Genomic DNA, 24531 nt, shown 5'->3' on the forward strand with positions numbered 1-24531 from the left:
ATTTATCTCCACAACAGTACCACAAAAGAAAAAAAAAATCCAGTAGGTTACAGGCTGCAGTAGGTCTTTTGATCTGTACCAGCATTGTCAAGTTCTGCCCTAAGGCTAAACAAACAATAAGCCAGAAAGGATGCTTTAATATCTTTAAAGTTCCTATAAAAGGCAACTATATGTTAAATATGGTTTATTTATTTATGTTCTTTTTATGGATGCCTAGAAAATAAGCATATAAAAGTACTGCTTACATCATCTACTTCATGTATGTGATACCCTACGTTTTAATATACACTGCTTTTTGTCAAAAATTATATGTAACTGATAAATATGCTACTAGGATTCTGAATAAAAGAAGGAAAATAAAAGATGGGAAAAAAAAAAGAGAGATGAGGAACATGCTCTAGATTACAGTCATTTTCCTAGATTAAAGAAATGGAAAGCTTCTCAATCTTGTTGCTTTTTCAGGGATTCCAAAGACTGTAGAGAGATAAGCTATTTGCCCTCTGTGTTAAAAATTGGACAGACTGTGAGGAGCTCCCTCTGAGAAATGGTGAGGAGCAATATGAGAACCTCGAGGTTAGAATTAGGGAAAGGAGTAAAAAAGGGCACCTGGTGCTAGGGGTCTACTACAGGGCAAATGATCAAGGGGAGCCTGCTGACAAGGCTTTCTTCCTTTAGCAGCAGGAGGCATAGTGCTCACAGGCACTCTTCCTGATGGGGATTTCAGTCATTCAGATATCTGCTGGGAAAACCACATGGTGAGCTGCAAGAGGTCCAGAAGTCTCCTGGCAGTATGTGGATGATAACTTTCTGGTTCAAGTACTGGATAAAGTGACAAGAGCTGAAGTGCTGCTGGCCTGTATTAGAAATAGTGTAGCCAGCAGGAGCAGGGAGGTGATCATCCCCCTGTACTCAGCTCTGGTACGGCCGCACCTCGAGTACCGTGTTCAGTTTTGGGCCCCTCACTACAAGAAGGACATTGAGGCCCTGGAGCGTGTTCAGAGAAGGGCAACAAAACTGGTGAGGGGTCTGCAGCACAAGTCTTATGAGGAGCGGCTGAGGGAGCTGGGATTGTTTAGTCTGGAGGAGAGGAGGCTCAGAGGAGACCTTATTGCACTCTACCACTTCCTGAAGGGGGGTTGTAGTGAGGAGGGGGTGGGCCTCTTCTCCCTGATCAATAATGACAGGACGAGAGGGAATGGCCACAAGTTGTGCTGGGGAAGATTTAGATTAGACCTGAGGAAACATTTTTTTTTCTGCAAGAGTGGTCAGGCACTGGAATGGCCTGCCTAGGGAGGTGGTTGAGGCACTGTCCCTAGCGCTGTTCAAGAAGCGTTTAGATGAGGTGCTAAGGGATTTGATTTAGTAGTTGGGTAGGGATAGTGATAGAAGGATGGTTGGACTAGATGATCTTGTAGGTCCTTTCCAACCTTATGAACCTATGAACCTATGGATCTGGTGCTCATCATTGCAAAGGAGATCATTAAAATCACTGACTGGAGAAGGCATAGACTGTAGCAACCATGCCCTGGTTGAGTTGTGATCTCAAAGAATGTGGGCCTGAGAAAGAGTGAGGTCAGGACCCTAAACTTTGTGAGGGTGAACTTTTGTCTATTTAAGTAATTGTTGGATGAGATTTCCCAGGAATCTGTCCATAGAGACAAAGGAGTGGAAGAAAGCTGACTACTCTTTAAGGATGACTTCCTGAGAGCAAAAGAACTCTCCAACCCTCTGAATAAGAAAGTGCACAGGGGAAACAGGAAATTAGCATAGCTTGGCAAGGTTGTTATGGTCTGACTGAGGGAAAAGTAGGGACTGTACTGGCTGTGGAAATGAGGATGTGTTACTTGGGGAAAATGCAAGGATGGTGTTCAGATTTGCAGAGAGGGGATTAGGAAGGCCAAGGTGCAGATGGAACTGAACTTGGTGAGGGATGTTAAGAACAAAGGATTCTATAGATATATTGTCCAAAACAGGCAGGCCAAAGTGAATATGTCTCCTTTGGTAAACAAGAAAGGAGAAATGGCTACAACAGATAGAGAAAAGGTTGAGATACTAAAAGAGCTTTTTGCCTTGATCTTTGTTGGCAGTCAGAATTCTTATATTTCTCACATCCCTTAAGTTTTCATCCCTGGGCCTCTATGTGGGAACTGTGGGGTTAAATTCCCCCTGGCTGTAAGGGTAGAGCAAGTTCAAGACTGCCTCATGAAACTAAATGTATACAAGTCTATGGGGCCAGATGAAATGCATTCCAGGGTCCTAATGGAGCTGGCCGATGTGGCTGCTGAGCTGCTCTCTATCATATTTGTCAAGTTGTGTCTGTAAGTCGAAGTACCTGGGGATTGGAAAAAAGTAAATGTCACTCCCATTTACAAGAAAGGGAGGAAGGGGGACCCAGGGAACTAGAGGCTGCTGAGCATCACCTCTGTGCCTGGGAAGACCATGGAACAGATCCTCCTAGAAGACATGATAAGGCACATGAGGGATGAGCAGGTGATCCAAGACAGCCAGCATCGCATTATATGGAGAACTGGCTTAGGGAAGGAGTGTGTGCTTATCTTTGGAGCAGTGTAAACAAAACAGCACGTTTGGATCACTGGATTTGAGAAGTGGTGCACTGTTGACCGGGCAACAATGAAGGAGTAAGTTTGCGGTGGAACCAGATGGCCCTGGTATGTGTGGGAAAAGAGCAACTAATTGGACAATGCTTATCGTGCAAGGATAGAGCAAGAACCACTGCTTAACAGTTATTCTAAAAATAGCATGTGTTCAGGGGTATAAAAGTAGTTACAACCTGCACAATAAAGATGGCTCAGCTGCATAATCATATTGATGTCTCTCTGAGTCCTTGCTTCGGCATCTTAAGAAGATCGTTCTGACACAGCCATGGTTCATCCTCCTGGGGTCATCACAACAGCATTATCAAGGGAAGATCATGTCTGCCAATCTGGTGGCCTTCTATGATGGAATGATGATATAAGTGGACAAAGAGAAGGTGACCAATATCATCTACCCAGACTTGTGCAAGACTGTCAGGACACAGTCTCCTACCATGTCTAAACTCTCTAAACTTCAGAGATAGGGATTTAAGGGGTGGATTATTCAGCTGAAAAAGGATTTGGTTGGAAGGCCATAGACAGGGTTGTGTTGAATGGCACTGTGCCCAGGGGGAGGCTGGTGACAAGTGGTGTCCCCCAGGAATCTGTCTTGGGACCTGTGCTTTTCAAAATCTTCATCAATGACATCGATGATAGGCTCAAGTGCACTGTCAGCAAGATTGACAATGACACCAAGCTGAGTGGTGCAGTTGACACATTAGAAGGAAGGGACACCATCCAGAGAGACCTCAACAAACTTGAAAGATGTGCCTGTGTGAACAAAAAGACATTCAACATAGCGAAGTGCAAGGTTTTGTAATTGTGTTGGAGCAATCCCAGATACATACATAGCCTGGGTGAAGAAATCCTTGAGAGTAACCCTGTGGAGAACGACATGGGGATCCTGGTGGACGAAAAACTGAACATGAGCTGGAAGTATGCTCTTGCAGCTTGGAAGGCCAATAGTATCCTGGGCTCCAGCAGAAGAGGGGTTGTCAGCAGGGACAGGGAGGCGATTGTCCCTCCCTTCTCTACCCTTGTGAGGCCCCATCTGGAGTACTGAATCCAGGTCTGGGGCCCCCAACACAGGAAAGATTTGGAGCTTTTGGAGAGGGTCCAGAGAAGGGCCATGAAGATGATGGAGCTGCAGCACCTCACCTATGAAGATAGGCCGAGGAAGCTGGGCTTGTTTATCCTAGAGAAAAGAAGGTTCCAGAAGACTTCATTTTAGCCTTCAAGCCTTCAACTCTTTTAAAAAAGATTATAAAAAGCAGGAAAATCAACTTTTAATTTGACAACTTTTAATAGGGCAAGGGGGGATGGTTTAAAGCTCAGACGTTTTTGTATAGGCAAATGGCAACAATTTGAAGCAGGACTGGAAACTCGCTCAGCAGATTTTTGTGGCAGTGACATCACAAAAGCATAACAGAAATAACATGCTACATGTTCAAAATGTTCAAATTCTGTACTGTACTGTCTCCCACGGTGTGGTAGGTCTTCAAGTGTATGGTTCAGCCCCACTAGCCCTTCTGAGTGGATGGACTACTGTTTGTGCCCTTCTTTTCATTCACCATAACTCCTGACAGGAAATAGAGAACTTGAGAGGGACCGTATTCCTCTTTCCACAGGAAAATGGAGGCTCTGAACAAAAACGTGCAACTATTGTAACTATACAATGCAAACTCGAAGACCCTAGAAAAGGAAAAAAACAGGAAGGAGATGATGAGTTATGTTAAATCAACTGATTAATCAAGTGAATAAATGCCAAGAGAAGAGGACATACAGAAAATTATTCTAAAAAATCAAGGAATTAAGAAAGTATTGCTTTAACTTTATGTTATATACAGACTTTCATTAGAGAAAAACATCCAGTAGTATGCAGTTCTTTTAAATAGTTAGACCTTTATCAAATATCCTGTGCTTCAATTCAGGACCATAATCATCACTGCTACCCTCACAACGTGGTGGACCTCACAATACTCTTTTTTACACTCTACTGATTCTCTTTTAAAAATGTGAAGTAGAAACACAAACAGTCTTCCAGACATTAACTTACAAATTCTTAGTTTCGTCCAATAATTCTTACTGACTTCAAGGTGCTGGAAAATAAAAGATGTAGACAATAAATATGCGTTGTTTGTATTTAAAGTTGGCACTGTTCTTTGGAGCAAAATACCCAATGTAGAATAGTATGTGTTAACTAATTATTACACCAAAAGATATTCGAATCACTTATTTGCTCTGTTCTTTTTCCTGGAAATCTCCACATTCCCTTAGGATCTACAGTACACTCCTAAACCATTTTACCATCATTGCAACTTTTTCAAGAGCAGTGTGGCACTGTTGACCACACAGTGTTTTAAGGCTCAAATAAGCACTTCTGTGTGCACCTTTCTAGTCTTTTGTGAGTGCACAAAGCAATTATCTGTGTAACTCTTTCTGGCATAGAGCTTTTGTCATTTTTTCCCCATATTTTTCCACAATAGAGTAGGTATTCAGGTGCACAGTTCAGCCCCACTTACCCCACTGAGTGAATGGACTACTGCTTTTGCTCTTCCTTTCCTTCACCAAGATACCAGACAGGAAATGATTAACTTCAGTGGAATCACATTCTTCTTTGCACAGGAAAAGGGAGGTTCTGTGCTTGACACTATGTTGTCCTATCCCAGTAAAACTTCAGTTTGATATCCCCCATTCACTCATCCCAAACCCTGATTTAAATTGCACTTCTGCTTCCCAAAAGCATCCAGCAGCAGCAACCAGCTCTTCTGTGCTGGCTTGGGTTGTCTACTTGCAGCTCCAAGGAGGCATGTTGAGCAGCGCTGGTAGCAGCCAGGAGGTGCCCTAGATAGAAGATGGTAACTCCCAAAGCTAACTGCCCCACTCCCCCAGAATTCTGGCTTTCTCCAGGTTGAGAAAAAGTATACTCTGATGCAAACACTCTCAAATTAAGTACTGTGAACTGGAAGCCATGTCAGGATTGGGCTAGGTCATGTGTTGCTAAGATTATGAGATCATTTTAAGAATGGCAGTGTCTAAAAGCCCAAGTGCAAACAGTATGCAAGCTCCTTCCCAGAAGTGAAAACAGGTAACGTACTTTCATGGTAAGGAGGTTTTGGAAAAACCTGTCATTTTGTTCTATTGTGGATCCATTAATTACACATTTACAAAGTGACAATGTACACTGAGAAATTTCATTTTACAGTAGACACTGTGATTCAGACTAGACAAAAGGAAATGGTTAGCAGAGACATTCCCATTTTAATCTATATATCCATAATACTACTCAACACTTTTGTGCTTTTTTTCTTCTTTTTAATATGATCTCTTTAGAAGGCATGTACTCCTTAAACAAACTAACACAAGTTCTCAAGTTATCTCAGGATAGTTACTTCAAAAGTCAATGCAATAATTCATATTAGACATTTATAATCAGGGTTTTTTTTTTAATCAAATTCATTCAGCATATAAACAAATGAACCAGTCAGACACTAAATAAATATTTATACTGGTAGATACATTTCACTTAGGACCTGATCACCTGATCCTGCAAGCCCTCTGTATACATCTTAATCCCCAGTTAATGATTGGTTTAATTTCTTGTTCTACTCTACTATTTTACTTTGAACTGAGTGAATTCTTTGTGGACACTAAGTTAAAATATTGAAATAAACACCACCTTATACCTAACCAGAGATTATGATTTCCTTATACATTTGTAATCACTATTCTCATTATTTTCACTCCTGTTTTCACTCATGTGCATGAAACATGTAGGGAAACTTGGAGCAAAACCCACAGGAGCATACAGAGGGCCTCAGAGAAGTATCTTCCTTTGAATAGGAAAGGACATAATAGGATTAAATGCACCATTAGTAGTTTGCTGATGACACTAAGCTGTGTGGTGCCGTTGATGCAATGGAAGAAAAGAATCTCCAGAAGAATGACAAACAAGAAGCTCTCATCTGGGAGAGCAGACGTGTGAGTTACTTTCTATCCGCTGTCATCTAGCACAAATCCCACCTTTTCTGAGGCAATGGACCTGGCCTTTTTTGAAGCATATAAAAAGGCAATGGGCAACCCTTTAATTACTGAGTTTACCCATTCCCCTTTAGGGATGCCTGTTTCCTTGCACAGTTAATCCAGAACAAGCCACTCACAGATAAGAGACATTAAATGATCTATGCACCCTTCTGAGGCCTTACAAAATTTATCAGGATATTTTATCAGGATATCTTCATAGAAATAGACCTGCTAGTGAATTCCAACCCTTTGGATGTTGTTAGAAAGGAAACAGAGGGGGCGTAGCGGGAGAGGGTGTCACTATGAATAATTATTATTTTTTTTTTGCCTGGTTCAATTTGAAATAGAGTTTGGAATCTAGGATAATGAGATTAGATGTACCTGTTATATTTAAGTTTGGCTGAAGGTTGATGGTTTCTTGGACATCTTTCAGCTCTTACCTCAGTAGAATATGAAATGTTCCTAGCATGTAGTAAAAATAATTGTAACAAATTCACTGAAATAAAAATGGACATCTTAAATCTCTATTTATATACATATATATATCCCTATTTATATGTATATATTTAGGGACATATGCATACACATATGAGCACGCACACACACATTTATAGATCCCCATATAAACATTTCCTTAAAATACAAAGAGTTGGTTTCATTATATCTTAAGTTGGTATAATTTTAAATACTTTACTCTGTAAATCAGTAATATGACAACATCCGGCTGTCCAGAGAGATAGATTTTAACAAAGTCTTATAACCTTCACTAACATAAATATGTTGGCAAAGAATTTTGACCAGCAATTATAAATTTTAAAACTTAAATAATTATTCTACAATTATTTTAATTTTAACAACAAATTGTTTTTGTGTACCAGTATTCACAGAAAATGTAAAAAAGATACAACTTTAACTTCTCATGTTCTCGTTCAAGTGCAGCTTTATGAAAGGAATGTAAAAGAAAATTATATATTAGAGATTCATTCTAAAAAGAGAAACACCAACTTATTGTTTCAAAAAAAGCCTATTGTCTGCCTGTACTTTATCATAAATAACCACTTTATGTCATAACTTCTTGACTGCAAATGAAAGAAAATGGTTCACAAATATCCTAAAGCGTACTTGAGGATTTGATTAAATTCTGTTCCTTGTGAAAATAAAGTTCATTTACACTTAGAGTGAACTACAATGAGGAGTTTGTTATTCTATTAAGACATTTAAGGTAACTTGGTAGCCAGTACCAGTTGCATTTGCAAGTAACTCCTCAGATTTTCTTTTCTTTTTTCTTTTTAAAAATAAAGATACAATCATAGTTATTCATTTACTTTAAAAATTCTAAAGACGAAGAAAAGTAGTGTTTATACATATAAGTTCTCATATAAATTATAAAACTCAAGTTTATCTAACAAAGTTCCATCCCCAGAAGAAGCATAAAGCACTTTTGTGGTACTTTCACCATTAAATACTTGTATCACATCAAGTCTGAGGAATATAACAAAGATGATACTGTATCCTTAAGCCAAAAAGAATATTCTTCTGATGCAGTCTCTCATGCTGGATGTGCTTCATGGGATCACGTGACTGCTATGATTTGATTGATTTTCAAATAAAGGAAATCTGAAAGCGTTCACCTGATCACTTCAGTAGGTATAAGAAACATCAGTGAACAGCAGACTCATCTTGTTTGAGGTCAACAGTCTTTGGAAGACAATGAGAAGGGTGTTTAAAAATACAACATCAAAATAAAATAATTAAAACAATGAGGTAAACTCCCCTTAAAAGGCCAAATGGGTTGGGATGTCAGGAGTGTGTTCGATTGTATCTGACACCAAAATGTTTCTCTAGCCAGAGTTCAGCAAGCTGCATGGTTGAAGCAAATGTACTTGCTTTGGATCCTAAGCACATTTTGTATTGTTTTGGATCTAAACTTGGGTCACATCGCACTGGGTGAAAAATATGAACAACTCCCACTTCTTGACTTCTAAAAGCCTTCAGGCCTGATGTTATCACTTTAGTATAGAGGTCTACATCCTCAAGACCCCAGCCTTGAATTGAGGTATCAAATCCACCAGCAGTAAGTAGATCACTTTTGTAAATGCAGGTGATTCCAAATCCATACTCCCTCCAAAATCCAGTTCTCTTTGTGAAAATAAAACTACTCTCAGTTGGAGGGTTAGCTCCATAGACTACTTTTGGATCATACTGGCTGAAGATGATAGGGTAGTAAACCTGTTCTCCCTGAATAGTGTTTTCTCTGCATCTCTGTAGGAAGTCTGGTGTGAATATCAGATCAACGTCACAGAACAACAGCAAAGTACCATTGTCAAATTGGGATGAGGCCATTTCAAGGCCTAAACCTCTGGAAAACTTTCCTGCCATAGGAACCAGGGTCATATCTGCCTTAGGATACTTAATGCTATATTCTTTCATCAGATCTATATGTTTGATGGAGTCTTGTCCTAACTCGGAACTGAAGAGAATTACTGCCAGCTTTACATTCTGTCTGGGAATCAGGCAAGTCTTCTCAAAGTTTTCCATAAATTTTGAGAAAACATCAAATCTTCCTACAAGAGGGACAAGAATATGTATTTTCTTGTCACTGTGTCCCACAATGTCTTTGGTATCTTGGAACGATGAAGAAAAAATCTTTAAAGAATTTGAAAGAAAAGAGAAAGATTGCGTGTCAGTATTGGTATCCTCCAGCAGGCTTCTTACATCAAGTTCTTCTGCTTCTCTGAAGAAAGGTTTGCTGAATAGTTGCTGAAGGTAAGCGTGACGCCTCACTGGAACCGTAACTTTCCTTCCTTTGTGCCTTTTGTACAAGAGTAGTAAATCCAGGATGTACTCTACCCCATGCATAGGGTCCACCCTGCGATAGCCATATTGTATTTCCTTGAAATCAATCAGCCTTCCTCTAGATCTAGAGTTCTCATTTATTATTTCCATTACTTGCATCACAGTGTCATCTAGTGCAGCCCGCAGGACACTGCTCACACTCTGCCGGGGTGGTTGGCTCTCCACCATTGAGTAAAGAAATTTTCCTGTCAGGAATTCCCACTCAATGACTTCAGATCTTTCACGTGGCTGGAAATGATTGAAAGATGGTATCACTCCCAGTTGCTGATCTTCCTTAGTTACTTTGCTGTTGCTGAGTTTGCTCATGAGGGCACGTTCCCTATGGAGAAGAATGGTCCGATAGCGCAGTTCGGAAATTTTGCGGCTCAGTATGTAATTGTGCAGCCTGTATTGGTAGGCTGGCCTTTTGTTTGGATGAAGTGTTATGGCTGTGTGAATTTTGCTGTTGTGAAGGTCTTGAATATAACCTTTGCGGTTGTGTTCATAGTTCTCATGAAACAATTGCTGCATCTAGAAAACAGAGAAAGAAAAAGAAAGACATTAACTAACTGACACTGCTTCTACCTATGAAATGATCTACATTGGTACTGTTGATCATCAGCAATTCTGACAGATCATGGCTGTCTTTAAGCAAAGAATTTTAAAGTATTCAATAGAGACTACTGGTTTTAGTTGATTTTGGTCTCAATTACAGTACAAGTCACAGAAAGCAACTAACCTAACTAAACAGAATGGCAGATATTTGGGGATGATCTTTACTTCGTTTACGTTGTGATGGGACAAGGGGGAATGGCTTTAAAGTAAAAGAAGATTTAAGTTAGATGAGAATAAATTTTTCATTCAGAGAGTACTGGCACAGGCTGCCCAGAGATGCTAAGGATGCCCCATCCCTTGAGGTGTCCAAGGTCAAGCTTGATGGTTCCTTGGGCAGCTTTTCTAATGGGTGGCAGGTCTTCCCATGGGAGGAGGGTGAAAATGGATAGGCTTTAAGGTCCCCTACAACCTAAGCCATTCTATGATTCTATAATTTAACTGCAACATTAATCAAACCCCTAACTGAGGTCTGTTGTTAATTTTTCTGATTTCTCAAGTGCAGGCTGAATGATGGATGTTATGCAAGAAACATCAAGACTTCAGATGCATCTAAAACCTAACTAGCACAGAGCCTTACCAAAAGTTTAGCAAAACTGAAGATGCATTTTTTAACAGGATCCTGGATTTCTATCTTCAGAGTACATAGCTGCTTGTACTTCCTAAAACAATGGATAGCAAATGGATAGTACTACTTAGTGTTCATTAAGCAAATGGACTTCACTTCAACACATTATTTTTATTTTTATTTTTTTATTTTTATTTCTATTTCTATTTCTATTTCTATTTTTATTTTTATTTTTATTATTTTTATTTTTTCTGTTGGGGACTAACAAGGGGACAAAGAATTAAGGGAAAGATACATAAGAACTGGAATATGTGTCTCAGAGGTGAAACATACAATAGTACATCAATTAAACTACAGATTCTGCTAGTATAACTCATCCTGAGTTTATTTTTGTGGCAAAAAAAGTCTTCTGGCAGATTACTAATTGTAATGTCTACTAAATATAGAAGAGATATATTTTATACATTAAGCACAAGTCTAGGATTTTAAAATATCTGGCCTTTATAGGCTTCTGTTCAAACAGCTGAACTACAACAAAGTCATAAAACAATTTCTGACTCAGCTTCACTCCCTAAAAGCACACTTAACTCATTATATATTTAATGTTATGAATATACATTCGTTAAAATAGAGTATTATGGAGGAGTAAAACTTTCAGTCCAAAAATAAACGTGATATACACAACATCTCCTAATTCCATAGTTAAAGAGAAATTGCCACTGAGTAGTAGTTGTAGGAAAAGAGTCTGATATTTTTCATCTAAAACCAGACTGGTCAGTTATTAATACATACAGAAAATATGCTAATGACATAGAAAATCTTGTTCCAGGATATGTTGTAAGTTTAGGTATATATATATATACTTGGTATCGAAGATGGTCTTTAATATATTGAGGAAATGAAGACAAGTGTTATCTAATGTCTCAGTCTGAAAACATGTAAACCATTTTAACTGTATTTCTTTAAAGAATGGAGATTTTGCTACAGGAAATAATTAGCATAAGGCAATAAATATATGTTAACTCTTAACAAGCTAAGATCTACAACAAGTATTCAAAAAGCAATTGGCATCAAAAATCACAAAAAACAGACACTGCCATACTGAGTAACATAGAGGCTTAAGACAAATTTATAGAATCTCTTTCCCTATCCCATTTAGGCTGAAAATCTCTGTTTACAATTATTCAGGTGAGCATTTTTTAGGCAACAGTGGAAATGTCACGGTTTTATGAACTAGGCCAAACCAGGCCAAATCAGGACAGGAAAATAATAACCTAATTATGAATAATACCTTCAGTGATCTTAAGTTTGCCTTTAACATATATTACAGAATGACAGTACTAGTTACAAAAAAAATTAATACTATTCTCATTCACATAACACCTCCTGTCTAAAGCTGTCAGAGCACATTTGTCCTGTCTTGAGAGATATGTATTTTTCTTTCCAATTCAGATGAGTTGAACCAAAGAAATGGTTTGGTGATTTCTTTGCTATCACAGAGAACATGCACCAACACTAAAAGTACTGAGTTAAAGAATCCCAGAATCCAGGAATAGTTGAGGTTAGAAGGAACCTCTGTGTCCATCTGGCTCAATCCCTGATCTATCAGGGACAACTACAGCAGGTGAAGAAGACAACCAGGAATGTAGGCACACAAACTCTCTGGGAGGGGGTTACTAGCATCATTGTTGAAATCAAGTTTCTCTTCTTTCTCCACAAAGACAGTATTTGAGTAAGACTGAAACAATCATAACAGTCGTTACACATTTAACTTAATGGCATCTCAATCTTCAAAGTAAGGTTCTTTTAACTAAGTAAATTTTTACTACAAATACTTTTTACAGTTGACAAACTGTCACTGTAAAACTAAAAACTTCTCTTATTGTGCAATTTTTTCCAAAACGCTTCCTTGATTTATTAAAAGCACAGCTTCACAGCAGATTCACTAGCAGCAGTCATTCAAAAGGGATATTCTATTTACATAAATAGTGGATTTTTATTACATTCTAATTTCAGATGCCTTTGTTTATTTGGTATGCTCCACTGAAATCATAGTGAGATGTATTCCATTATATCAGTGACTTAACTTTTGATAATCAACAGCAGATTAACAGCAGCAATGAAGTTTGCATCAACTCAGTAATACAGTATTACCACATACATACAAAACTGTACTAAACCATTTTCATGGTTGTTACTGAATATTTTTAATCTATCTCAATAACAAGAAAACAACTGACAACATATATGTATAAACTCTTTGTGAAGACAGATATTAAGTACTCCTATGCATTGTTTGCCCATTGCAGATCATAATTCCCAAACACCAGAGAACAAATAAAAGAGAAATGAACTTCTTGAATATTTCAGATGTTTTTTTTTTTTTTCCCTTGCGAAGTTCAGTTTGCATCTATAGCAGTCATAAAAATAACACTCTGGAAAGTTATACAATTATATAGTAGGCAGTTATGTGCTAACGTCACCTCGCTGCTCAGTAGTCATGAAAGAAAAAGCAAACAGGTCATACAGAATCAGCACAGAAAGTTCCACACAAGATACGTGAAGAACTTTACAGTGAAAATGACAGAACAAAGGAACAGGTTGCCCAGAGAGGTTGTGGAGTCTCCTGCTTTGGAAATATTCATGACGTGTCTGGAAACCTGTAACATACTGTAGGAAAACAGCATTAGCAGAAAGGGTTGGACAAAATGATCTCTTGACATCCCTTACAACCCCTGCAATTATGTGATTCTGAAGTCCAGAATGATTCAGAAGCATAACTGCCATTGTGTAAGTCCATAGCGCACCTGAATCTTGAACACCATCTGCAGTTACTTTATAAATACCTTATTTTTCCACATGAAATTGATAACTTACAAAGAGAAAGACACTGCCCAAGGCAATAATATATACTGTAAAGGGAGATGGATAGGAATAATAACTCTCTTTTCATATGGATAGCTCTGACACATAAAGGGCTCAAAAGCAGAAGAGAAAATACTGACACATCAACCAAAGATCACAGACTCATCACAGAATAATTCTGAGTTGGAATGGACCTTCAAAGCTCATGTTGTCCAACAGGGCTATATATATCTTAATCAGAGCCTTCTCCAGCCTTGAGTGTCTTCAGGAATGGGAGCCCACATCTCTGGGGAACCTGTTCTAGTGCATTACTACTGTTACTGTAAAATACCATTTTTCTCATTTCTCATCTAAATCTCCCATATTTTATTAAGAAACCATTTCCCTTGTCCTGTTATCATAGACCCTGCTAAAGAATCTGTCTTCCTTACAACCCCCCTGTAGATACTGGAAAGCCACTAGCAGGTCTCCCCAGAGCCTTCTCTTCTCCAGGCTGAAAGCCCCAGATCCCTCAGCCTGTCCTCACTGTGAGGTGTTCCATCCCTTGGGTAATTTTTGTGGCCCTTCTCTGGATGCATTCAAACAAGTCCATGTCTCTCTTGTACTAAGGACTCCATATCTGGACAGAGAATTCCAGGTGACATATCATTTCACAAAGTAAAGGAGCAGGATCACCTCCCTCACCTTGCTGGACACATTTTTTTTTTATGCAGCCCAGCATATGGTTGGCTTTCTGTGCTGCATTACTGGCTCATGTTCAGTGTGTCATCCACCAGTACCCTCAAGTACTTTTTGTCAGGACTGTGCTCCATCTTTACATCAAAACCTGAGCACACAGCCTAATGGGAGACTTCCATCATTTTCAACACTAAGGTACAATTTCTCCAGAACATTTCAGTGTTACAGACTGACGACAACTCAGATGAGACTGAGTCATAATGTGCTTTTACTCTCTCCTACCTCCTTTGGTTTCTTCTACATCCTACTATAGTGAGAGAATATTTGGTCAAGCAAACACATACCCTGACATAATGGAATCATTCTACATTTACTGAAAGTGGTGATTTGAAGAAGATATTTTCCATACAATAAATACATGTACAACATTTCTATTTTTCATATTGGATGACTTTGTGATTTTCTTGAAGAGTACACTGCCTAAACAATTCCATTATTATAGCAGAACAAATACAAGACTTGGCAGGCGTTGCTGCTTGTCTCTTTTAAAGCCAACTGAAATTAGAGATTGGCAAGAAACATGTGTATTATGCCCAATGGAACTGTGAATTGCAAGAAGGAAGGAAAAGGAAAAGAAAAAGGAAAAGGAAAAGGAAAAGGAAAAGGAAAAGGAAAAGGAAAAGGAAAAGGAAAAAAAGGGAAGGGGAGTGGAGGGGAGGGGAGGGGAAGGAAGGGAAGAAGAAAGAAATTAGAATAATGGCAACACTTGATTATTGCAGCAGAGAAATACAATAGAAAATATGTAAGCTCAACGCAATTTCCATTTCAAGCTCTGAAACTGTAATCTTCACTATTTATTGATGTAAAAAAAAAAAAAAAGTTCTAAGTACACACAAAAGCCCAAACTGATACACGTTATTGCAAGACTATTGCACATTAAATAATGGAATGTGAACAGTGAATTTTAAATTAACATAATTTTCTTTGAGCATTGTTTAAAAACAATTGCTTCCATTTAACAGCAAATACATGCTACTTAATCCTAAATCAACTTTAGCCAATACTAAATCTATGATGCTACTAAACTGCCCAACATTTTATCTAAACTTAGCTTTTAAAAAAATTAAAAATATGATCAACAGGAACTATTACTAACTTTATTCTTCTTGCTTTTTAGAATTTAGTTTTCCTGAACATGAAGATTTACCCAATACTTTTCCAGTAACTTAAAGGGACATTTCACTCACATGAAGAATCTACATAGGATACGAGTCTGGGATTATAATGTCTGCCTGAACAGCAGGTGAATGGACATCAGTGTTTTCTCATCTAAAAATGAAAATGAGAATCCTGTGTTTGCTTCTGTCAGAGTATTTCTGAAAGACACAGCAGACTCTTACAGACACATTTGAATTCACATCTTCATGAAATGTGTGGGCCCAAATCAATGCAAATGGTATTTACCAGGACTGCAAACTGCTCTGTGAGAAGATATTAATGTTATTTGTCCTGTTTAACTTCGCAAAATGAAAGTAAGAATTGTACTATCTCTGAATACATTCAATAAGTAAAAGAGAGAGATTAAGTGAAGTCTCTGGTGACTGGAAAAAAGGTAACACCACACCCATTTTTAGAAAGGGTAAAAAAAGATGGCCCTGAGAACTACTGACCTGTCAGTCTCACTTCTGTGCTGGGGAAGATCTTGAAAGAGATCCTCCTGAAGCTTTGCTAAGGCACATGGAAGGCAGGGAGGCGACACAGAAAAACTACTAAGGCTTCACCAAGAGTGAACCCTGCTTGACCAACCTAGTGGTCTTCAATGATGGCGTCACTGCATCAATGGACACAGGAAGAGCCACTGATGTCATCTATCTTGATTTCAATAAGGCCTTTGACATGGTACTTCACAACAACCTTATCTCCAAATTGTAAAGATATGGATCTGATGGATGGACTGTTTGATGGACAAAGAACTGGCTGTAAGATATAGTCCTGAGAGTGGTGGTCAATGGCTTAATGTCAGGATGGAGATCGGTGATGAGTAGTGCAACCCTAGGGATCAATGCTGGGGCCAATACTCTTTAATATCTTCATCAATGTAATTGTCAATTGGGTTGAGTGCACCCTCACCAAATTTGCTGTTGACACTAAGCTGTGGGGTGTGGTTGACACACCAGAGGGACAGGATAGCATCCAGAGGGACCTAGATAGGTTTGATCAGTAGGCCCAGAAGAACCTCATGAGGTTTAACAAATCCAAATGCAAGACCTCAAATCTAGGTCGAGGCAGCCCTCATAACCAATACAAGCTGGGGGATGAAAGCATTGTGTGCAGTTCTTGCCAAAAAAGACCTGGGTGTACTGGTGAATGGCAAGCTGGACATGAGCCAGTCATGTGCCCTCGCAGTCCAGAAGGGCAACTGTACCCTGGGCTCCATCAAAAGAAGCATGGCCAGCATGCTGAAGGAGGTAGCTCTGCCCCTCTACTCGGTGCTGGTAAGGCCTCACTGGGAGTATTGCATTCAGATGCGGACTCCTCAGTACAGGAGACACACAGACCTGCTGGAGCACATCCAGAAAAGGGCCACAGAAATGGTTCATGAAATTGAACACCTCTCCTGCAAGGACAGACTGAGAGACCTAGGATTCTTCAGCATGGAGAAGAGAAGGCTCTGGGAAGACCTGATAGCAGCCTTTCAGTACGTAAAGGGAAGATACAGGAAAGAAGGGGACAGACTCTTTAGCGGGGTGGTGGTAGAACAAGGGGAAATAGTTTCAAGCTCAAAGAGGGTAGATATTAGAAAAAAATCTTCAGAAAAAAAATCTAAAGAAAATATAAATATGAAGCTTTCAAGATGAGGCTGGAGAAAACCATGGGCAACCTTATCTAGCTGTGGATGTCCTTGTTCGTTGCAGGCAAACTGGACTAGATGGCCTTCAGAAGACCCTTCCAATTCTAAGGATTCTATGATTCTACAATTGATGAGAGAAAACCATGCTGTATATTTGCATGGATACAAAATTAAAGGGAATTTTCTAGCTAGCCGAAAAAAAAAGAACACTTAAATCACATTTCCAATTAATTAATACATACAACTTTAGAGTTTGATTACATGATAAAAAACACCAGATCGCTCTAGAAAAGGGGAATTAAAGAACTGAAAGATCCATTCATTTCTAACCAATGATACAGTGTTTGTGTCTTCAGAGCCATTAATTATATGTTAACTGGCAGAAGACAAGTTTCCTACAGACATTACACTGAAAGCACTTCACATCCTGTGCCTATATGCAGTCCTTAGCCAAAATCTCTTCTTTATGTTTCTACTTAAATCCTAACAAACCAGGTTTATAGTTAAAAACATTGATTGTAATTGCTTCTTATTTATTTTTTAACAAACCCATGCCTTTGTGTTTTATAATGCATGTAAGCAACTGTCATGGAGCACTCTGACACACAAAAATGGAACAAAGATTAACATTTTACTATTCAAGTTATTGTAGACAGTTAAAGCCTGCTGTTGTCTTCATAGTATGCCTTCACATTAACCTTATATACACAGAGAAACAATACAGAGAGAACTGGAACATAATTATAATTTAAGTAGAGAAAAACTGTTGAGCGCTAGGTATACAAATATTGAATCATCCTGCATATTGACAAGTACATCTGTTAATGCTTCCTGGAGGGGTAAATTTGAGCTAACACAGCCACAGAAGAAAGTGTTGAGTATTATTCTGTTTCACTCATTATTAACAGACACAGTAAAAAAAAGACATAACAATGAACAGCCTTCCTGCTTTGTCCCCAGAACAAACAAAACATTATTTATTGATTACAGTTCTGATACGTAGGGCTACCAGAAAATTTCAATTAATGGTACCTTCAGCATTAGGATTGCTCACTCACTAGAGTGGAGTTTAATTTCTTATTTGTTAGCTATTTGTGTTTTATATATATACTGATAGCTATATATGACATGCAGTGCTCAAAATAAAAAATTTTTGGACTCTCGAAAAAAGTAGAATTGTGTATTAATTACTTACTGATGGCCCTCATCTTTGGTTAATTAATAAAAGTTAATATCGAATCTTTTTTGGGTGTTAGCCCCACCTCCTTTTTCACATTAGTCAAGGACCTTTATATATATATATCTTTTTGGAAAAGCTTAGAATTGAACAACAACACAAAACAAAAAAAAACCCTTCAAATTTCAAAATTTTCCAGCAGCCTAAGAGAGACATTACAAGATGGATGTTTCAAGATGCTCTTCTTGCACATGATGCTAGCTATCTATGATGTGATTTTCACATTTTATGTTTATGTTTTAAATTTCTTCCAATGAACCAGAAATTATGATTATTTTAAATTATTATTTTTCTCTATGTTTTATTCACTGCTGAATTAGGTATTTCAAAAGTTAGGAAACTTCTTTCAATTAAGAAAGAACTTTTGAACTTTTGCAAAACAACATAAGATGTACTGTTTCTGTAGAGGATAACAGTCTAAGATACAGGCATGCAGCTTCTTCAGCTAGACTTATTCTTCCTCGTAAGTTGTCAGTACTGGGCACCACATATCACAAGCCATAGAATGTTGCCTAACTCTCTGCATTAAAAATCAGAATTAAAAAATCAAAAGCTTAAGAAAACCAGCTTGTCATAAAAATAATGTAATTGCTCATAAACTTTTTGTAACAAAAGGTCAGTTGTTGAGTAAAAATTATTTCTGGAATAATTCTGAAAAAGGAATATCTGAACAATGGCATATGTTGTGAGTCCACACATATTATCAATTAATCACAAAAATATCACATTTCCATTTGGGTAATTTGTTGTAAACTGTAAATCAGCTTATGTGGTAATAATGTACATAGAAGAATAATTACAGAGTTCAGATTTCTGATCAGCTACACAGATGCAGAACTCTGTTTCAGTGAAGTTCATAATCAAACAAATGTATTAGCTTAGTTCACAAGACATACTGAAACAATTCAGATAGCCACCATATCACCATACCATCATTTTTTTCTGGAATTCAGTGGATAGAATTTGATATTTCTGACCAAATGTACGATCTTTAAGGTTTTCTTTTCCATTCTTTTTTTCCTGGCACAAAATGTTGGTGACTAAAAATTTTAAAGATTTTGATGTTGTTGCTTGTGTGTTACAAAATCTTTCATTTACCAAGAGCTAAAATGCAAACTGGGACAACTCATCTCAATGTGTTAAAAAGGTAATAAATATTTCACAATAGATTCTTACTTCTTTAAATAACACTATGATAAAGGGATTGTTTAAGATCAAGAAGGAAAAATAATAAAACATTTTAAAATACATGCATTATTTAAGAGGTAATTTTAACTTTTTAAAATAAATAAACTCCATAGTGACAATAAAGCACTTATTAATTTTATTGACACGAATATATATTCTATTTTATGATTCAGTAGCATGCTTACAGAAGTGTTCTACACTGAAGAGTAAGATGTTATTAAAATAACATGTTTTCTCTTACTTCTTGAAGTTAATGTTTAACCACGTTTTGTAGCTGCATATTAAATATGTGTATGTCTTATAAAGACATTTTTAAACGTACTGATTACATTTTTACAGAGTTTGTAAGAGTGTAGTTCTTCCAGATTAATGGCAGTGAGTAGACCAGCATAATGGAATCAAGCATTCTTTTTTACTCATAAAAGGACAGAAATGCAAATTCTGAAAGAATTGACTTATATTTGGCTAAAATACTGAATGAAATAAGAAATGTAACTTAAAACTTATGAAATGCTGCTCAATAGTAAACTAGTTTGAAAAAATAAAAATCAGCTCAAGGACTATGATCTCCAGCATTTAACTGCTGAGGTAAATTGCTTCACACTGGAAATGCTTCTCCACCCCACTAACTGGCCACATTTTTGGCTAAATGAAAAGTTTATATTTATAATAAATTATTGTAATTAGTTATTAGGACCAAAAAGGTTTTTCATTTTGTTTGGGTTTTAGGAATTTTGTGTAAGGATTGTTTGCTTAAGGCTAAAATTGGAAGGAGTAGAATAGTTTTAGAGTAAAAAATATGGGTTTCAAGCTCATAAACAGTTTTTTAACCTCAGCTTTACCCAGTTTTCAGCCCGATTCATCTCAGTACAAAAGAGATAGCAAAAATGAGCAAACCTGTGCATCTTGAAGATTGAACCCATTTGGAAAAGGTGCTTTACTTTCCATAAATATTTTGGGGGAAAAAAAGAACAGAAGTTTATCTAACTAAAAGATGTGTCCAAAGAAATCAGGTATTGAAAAAATGTGAAATCAACTGTATAGTTTAGCATTAAGAATTATTTGTTAATTTTCATGGCAGTAGGCATTCCACCACAACACGCTGCCACCACTGCGCACTTCTGCAAATACATGAGATTTCAGAACTTATGTGCAAGTACCTTTACCCCAGTGCAATCTACTGCAATTTTGATCCTCAAGTCTAAAGCCTACCCAGCTTTAGAACAATGGACAGGACCAAATGATCTCCAAGATCTCATTAAACTTAAATTATTTGGTGACTTTACACTTCTCAATTATGAAGTATTCTGATATTATGAAACTTAATTTGAAGGAGACACATGGTAAAATTTTCAGAAAATCAGATTCCTAAAATTTTCTGAAAAGTACAAGTAGACAAGAATGGAAACTAATAAGAAAGATTTATTTCAAATATATAGAACAAAAAGATGAACACTCTGAAGATATTCCACAGAGGATAAGGAAGGGCACCAAATCTGTCTTGGGGAGGTCTAGTTCACTTACTGGACCAAGCAAGCAAGGCCAGAAATTCTGGAAGGAATTTCCTTCTGAAAACATACCTTGCCCCGTGTAACAGAATACTGTACACCATGGGACCTGTTCAACAACTCTCATGAGTTGCAAAGAGAATAAAGCAGGAACATGGGGCTTGTTTGGTCTGACTCTATATTCTTTATGTCAACAAGTGACTAGTTACAGTGGTCTCCTAATGCCAGTGGGGCACAGTAAGGCTTATCTATGCCCATTTCTTTCCACTTAGCCATTGAACTGTACCAGAAATATTCACACAGCAGGAGTAGGGGATTTAGTTGCAGGGAACTGCAGAAAATTAGCATTAAGCTCACAGAAAAGACAACTTTTCCAATACTGAAGTGTTACTAGACTGAAGATCTACTCCAAAGGGGCCTAGGACGCCTTAGCCAGAGCAACGTCAGGCTGTGGCTGAGGTGCCAGGAGATGAAACTACTCAAGACCTCATGGAGGGGAGCCCAATATAAGGGTAGCTGGAGCATTTCTCAACACAAATTTCTCCAGATACACAAAAGCAGGAATATAACAGCGCTGTTGCATTTGCCTTTAGTGATCCTCATCTGATCAATTCTAGATATACTTTTTCCTTCAGATAAAAGGAAATATGAAAGGAAACAAAGGCTTTTCACATCTGCAAATGTTCATTACTCATAATAGCAAATCAGATTAGTAACAAAAAATAACTCAAGTACTGTAATGAGGAAAACTGCTTTAGTCAGTGAAGTTGTCAGGAAAAAAAAATAGATTGCCTGGAAAAAAAATGTAGCTCTATTTTTATTTCAACACAATCCATAATCACGCATCTAAAATATGATCTCTCTTGAGGCACAGTCACAAAGCTTTTTTTCTTCCCTTCACTGATTTTTTTTTTTCATAAAAATTTGTCACTCTACTGCAAATGGACTTCAGAAAACTGTTGGCTTTACCCTAATAAGAAGCTTTTGAAGTCCCTAATTATTTGGAGAAATTTCAATCAATGCTTGCATAACCAATAAGTACATATCATACTGCAGCACTGTCAGATAATTATGAAGTGATGTATGAAGTACAACAATCTTAACTTCCATTAATTATGAATCCTGAACATCATGAATCCTGAGTTTAAAAGCTTTATCAACCAAACAAATCACTATTTGTTAACAATTAGCAATATTTGTCAAAGAATTAGTTTAAGTATTACAATTTCCAAATCTGTTAGCCCAGTCTGGATAGACTTTTCCCTGCAGAGAGACACAGCAATCACTATAAACAGACAAGCGTAATGTATGATTCTAGAAGCTTGGCATAGGAGTTATACTTGGATTTCTCTTTGAAGAAGGAGATTAGAATTCAATCTGCAGCATCCATTCTAAATTACTTTCAGCCAGGCAGCATCAGATAAAAATTCACTGCAATCTTTCATGCATTGCTGGCCTAAGGACATAGGCAAGAGTGGGACACAGAGGTAGTACATGTTTTTAAAACCAACTAGCATGAAAGAACAATATGCTTTCAGGGCAAGAAAGCCTGAGGAGATTTCAAAAGCAAACTGGAAGCCTTTTGGGAATGGAATTCTGACTCCTCGCCAGCTTTTACTAACAAAAGTAGAAATACTAACTTTAGAGAGGAAACATAAAGTCATTCAGTTTCATGCATTATCAAAAGAATAACTTATCTGATTTCCCCTAAAAATTTTGATATGTCTCTTTCACTAGGGCACAGAAATTGAAATTTAGCAGGGATCAAACTTAGAAAAAGTCCATGTATAATATTCAAGGGAGCCAGCACTTCTTAACATCACTGAAGCACAGAACTTTGCATTAATGTAAAAGGATTAAACATACAGATAGCAAGAGTACCCAAGATAATGTTGTAAGGGGCAAGAGAAGTGAGGACACTTGCTGTTTCAAGCCAAAAGCAGTTTGGTAGCTCAGAAAAGACGCGTTACAATGTCTTGGTGTGAGCTCATGACACAGACCAAGTTCATAGGACTCAATACTAACAACCCTTCTCCGAAAAATGTATTTAGTGAAAAATGAGGAACACTCATTCAAACACTCTCATGTGTCAGATCATACCAACATACAGCAAATTATATTCAGTACTTTTTGACAACAAAACAATGAACTTGGACTAGTGAAAACAGAACTCTTCCTTTTAACTTCATGAATATATCCTGGAAACAAATGTATTGCAAGTCCCATTTTTAAATAAAAAAACACATGCATCAGCACATTTATATAGCATGGCCCAAGGCTCCTCATTCCATATCTGCTGAATAAATACTCTATTCTTACAACCACACAATCTCTTCTAACACTGACAACAACTACAAAATCTGGGAGCAACCGAAACCTGAACCTAGTGGCTGATAAAATTTTCACAGCTGTTTCCCAAAAGTTACTAGAGGATAACTACAGACTTAAAATTATTAATTATTAATTATAATAATTTATAATTTATAATAATTATTTATTATAATAATTTCTCTAAAATTAAGAATCACCCAGGCTGAATGCTCCCCCAAAAAGCAACACAAAATCAATATGGTAAGATTTTCCGTGATGTCTCTTGAGTCCCTTGACAGAAAGACTGTTCACCAGCCTGCATTCTGCTACCCTTCATAACAGGCCAGGCTTAATCTCTGATTTAATTTCCCTGTACTTGCCCTGCATTGAAACATTACTCAGCTGAAGAGCTGAATAGCATGAGCATCAAAGTACTTTCTCTTGCTTGCTTTGTCAGTTAAAAATGAAAAAAAAAAAGGTGGGCAGAAAGAAAAAAAGTGATGTTCAATTTAAGATTTCATGCTTTACAGCATAATCAAGAAGATTAAGTAGAGCATCCTTCCAGCTGATTTTATTAACATTAAAGTATATGACAAATTAGGAACCACTCTTGAGCTAAACATCCAATTAAAATAACATAAGCATGGCAGGATGTCTCTTACAATGTTTTTCTTAGAAGAAATCCTAATTATATTGCCATTATACTTCTCCACAGGCTGAGCAAAGTTTTCCAACTGAATGGGATGAAAATATAGTATTAATTAACAGGAATATATTATCACATTACTGAGAATTAGTCTTACACTAAAAATAAACAAAATCCAACTGCAGTGACTTATAGGCTTCATGGAGATGAGAGACCTTGCACCAAATAGTGACTCTGCATTTTCTTTGTATTATAAAATTTCATTAATGAAGCCCTTTACTGTTGAGATGCTAAATAAGGAAGTGCTGCTTAACAGTGAAAACAAAAAGTCTTCCAGCTACAGAGTTCTAATTCCAAAAATACTTTACACTGCTCATATGTCTTTATAGTTTAAAATGTTGTTTTTAATACATGTTTGAATACTTATGTTATGAGTAAAATGGTATTACTCTCCTATTGGCAATTGCTAAACCAAGACATAGAATTCAAACAATTTACTTCAGACCGTGAAAGATCTCTGTATTTATTGGCTCCTCAATGATAAACTTGAGATTATGAATCATAAAACATGTCTAGCCTAGTGATTAACCAATTGAAGAGTTAATAATCTACATAT

At 37.3% G+C, this 24531-nt stretch overlaps 1 protein-coding gene across 1 annotated transcript in view; it reads right to left on the minus strand.

The window, feature by feature from the left end:
• Nucleotides 1-7202: 7202 nt before the first annotated feature.
• CHSY3 (chondroitin sulfate synthase 3) overlaps nucleotides 7203-24531 on the minus strand; it is a 119234-nt gene continuing 101905 nt past the window's right edge. The window contains exon 3 of the mRNA XM_065740660.1: nucleotides 7203-9983. Within this exon, the coding sequence (XP_065596732.1) occupies nucleotides 8418-9983 (1566 nt within the window). The 3' untranslated portion in view covers nucleotides 7203-8417. The remainder of the gene's footprint in view (nucleotides 9984-24531) is intronic.

This window comes from Cyrtonyx montezumae, unplaced genomic scaffold (genome assembly GCF_038088225.1).
Source record: "Cyrtonyx montezumae isolate F1298 unplaced genomic scaffold, pur_monq_1.0 scaffold_29, whole genome shotgun sequence".
Lineage (NCBI taxonomy): Eukaryota > Metazoa > Chordata > Aves > Galliformes > Odontophoridae > Cyrtonyx > Cyrtonyx montezumae.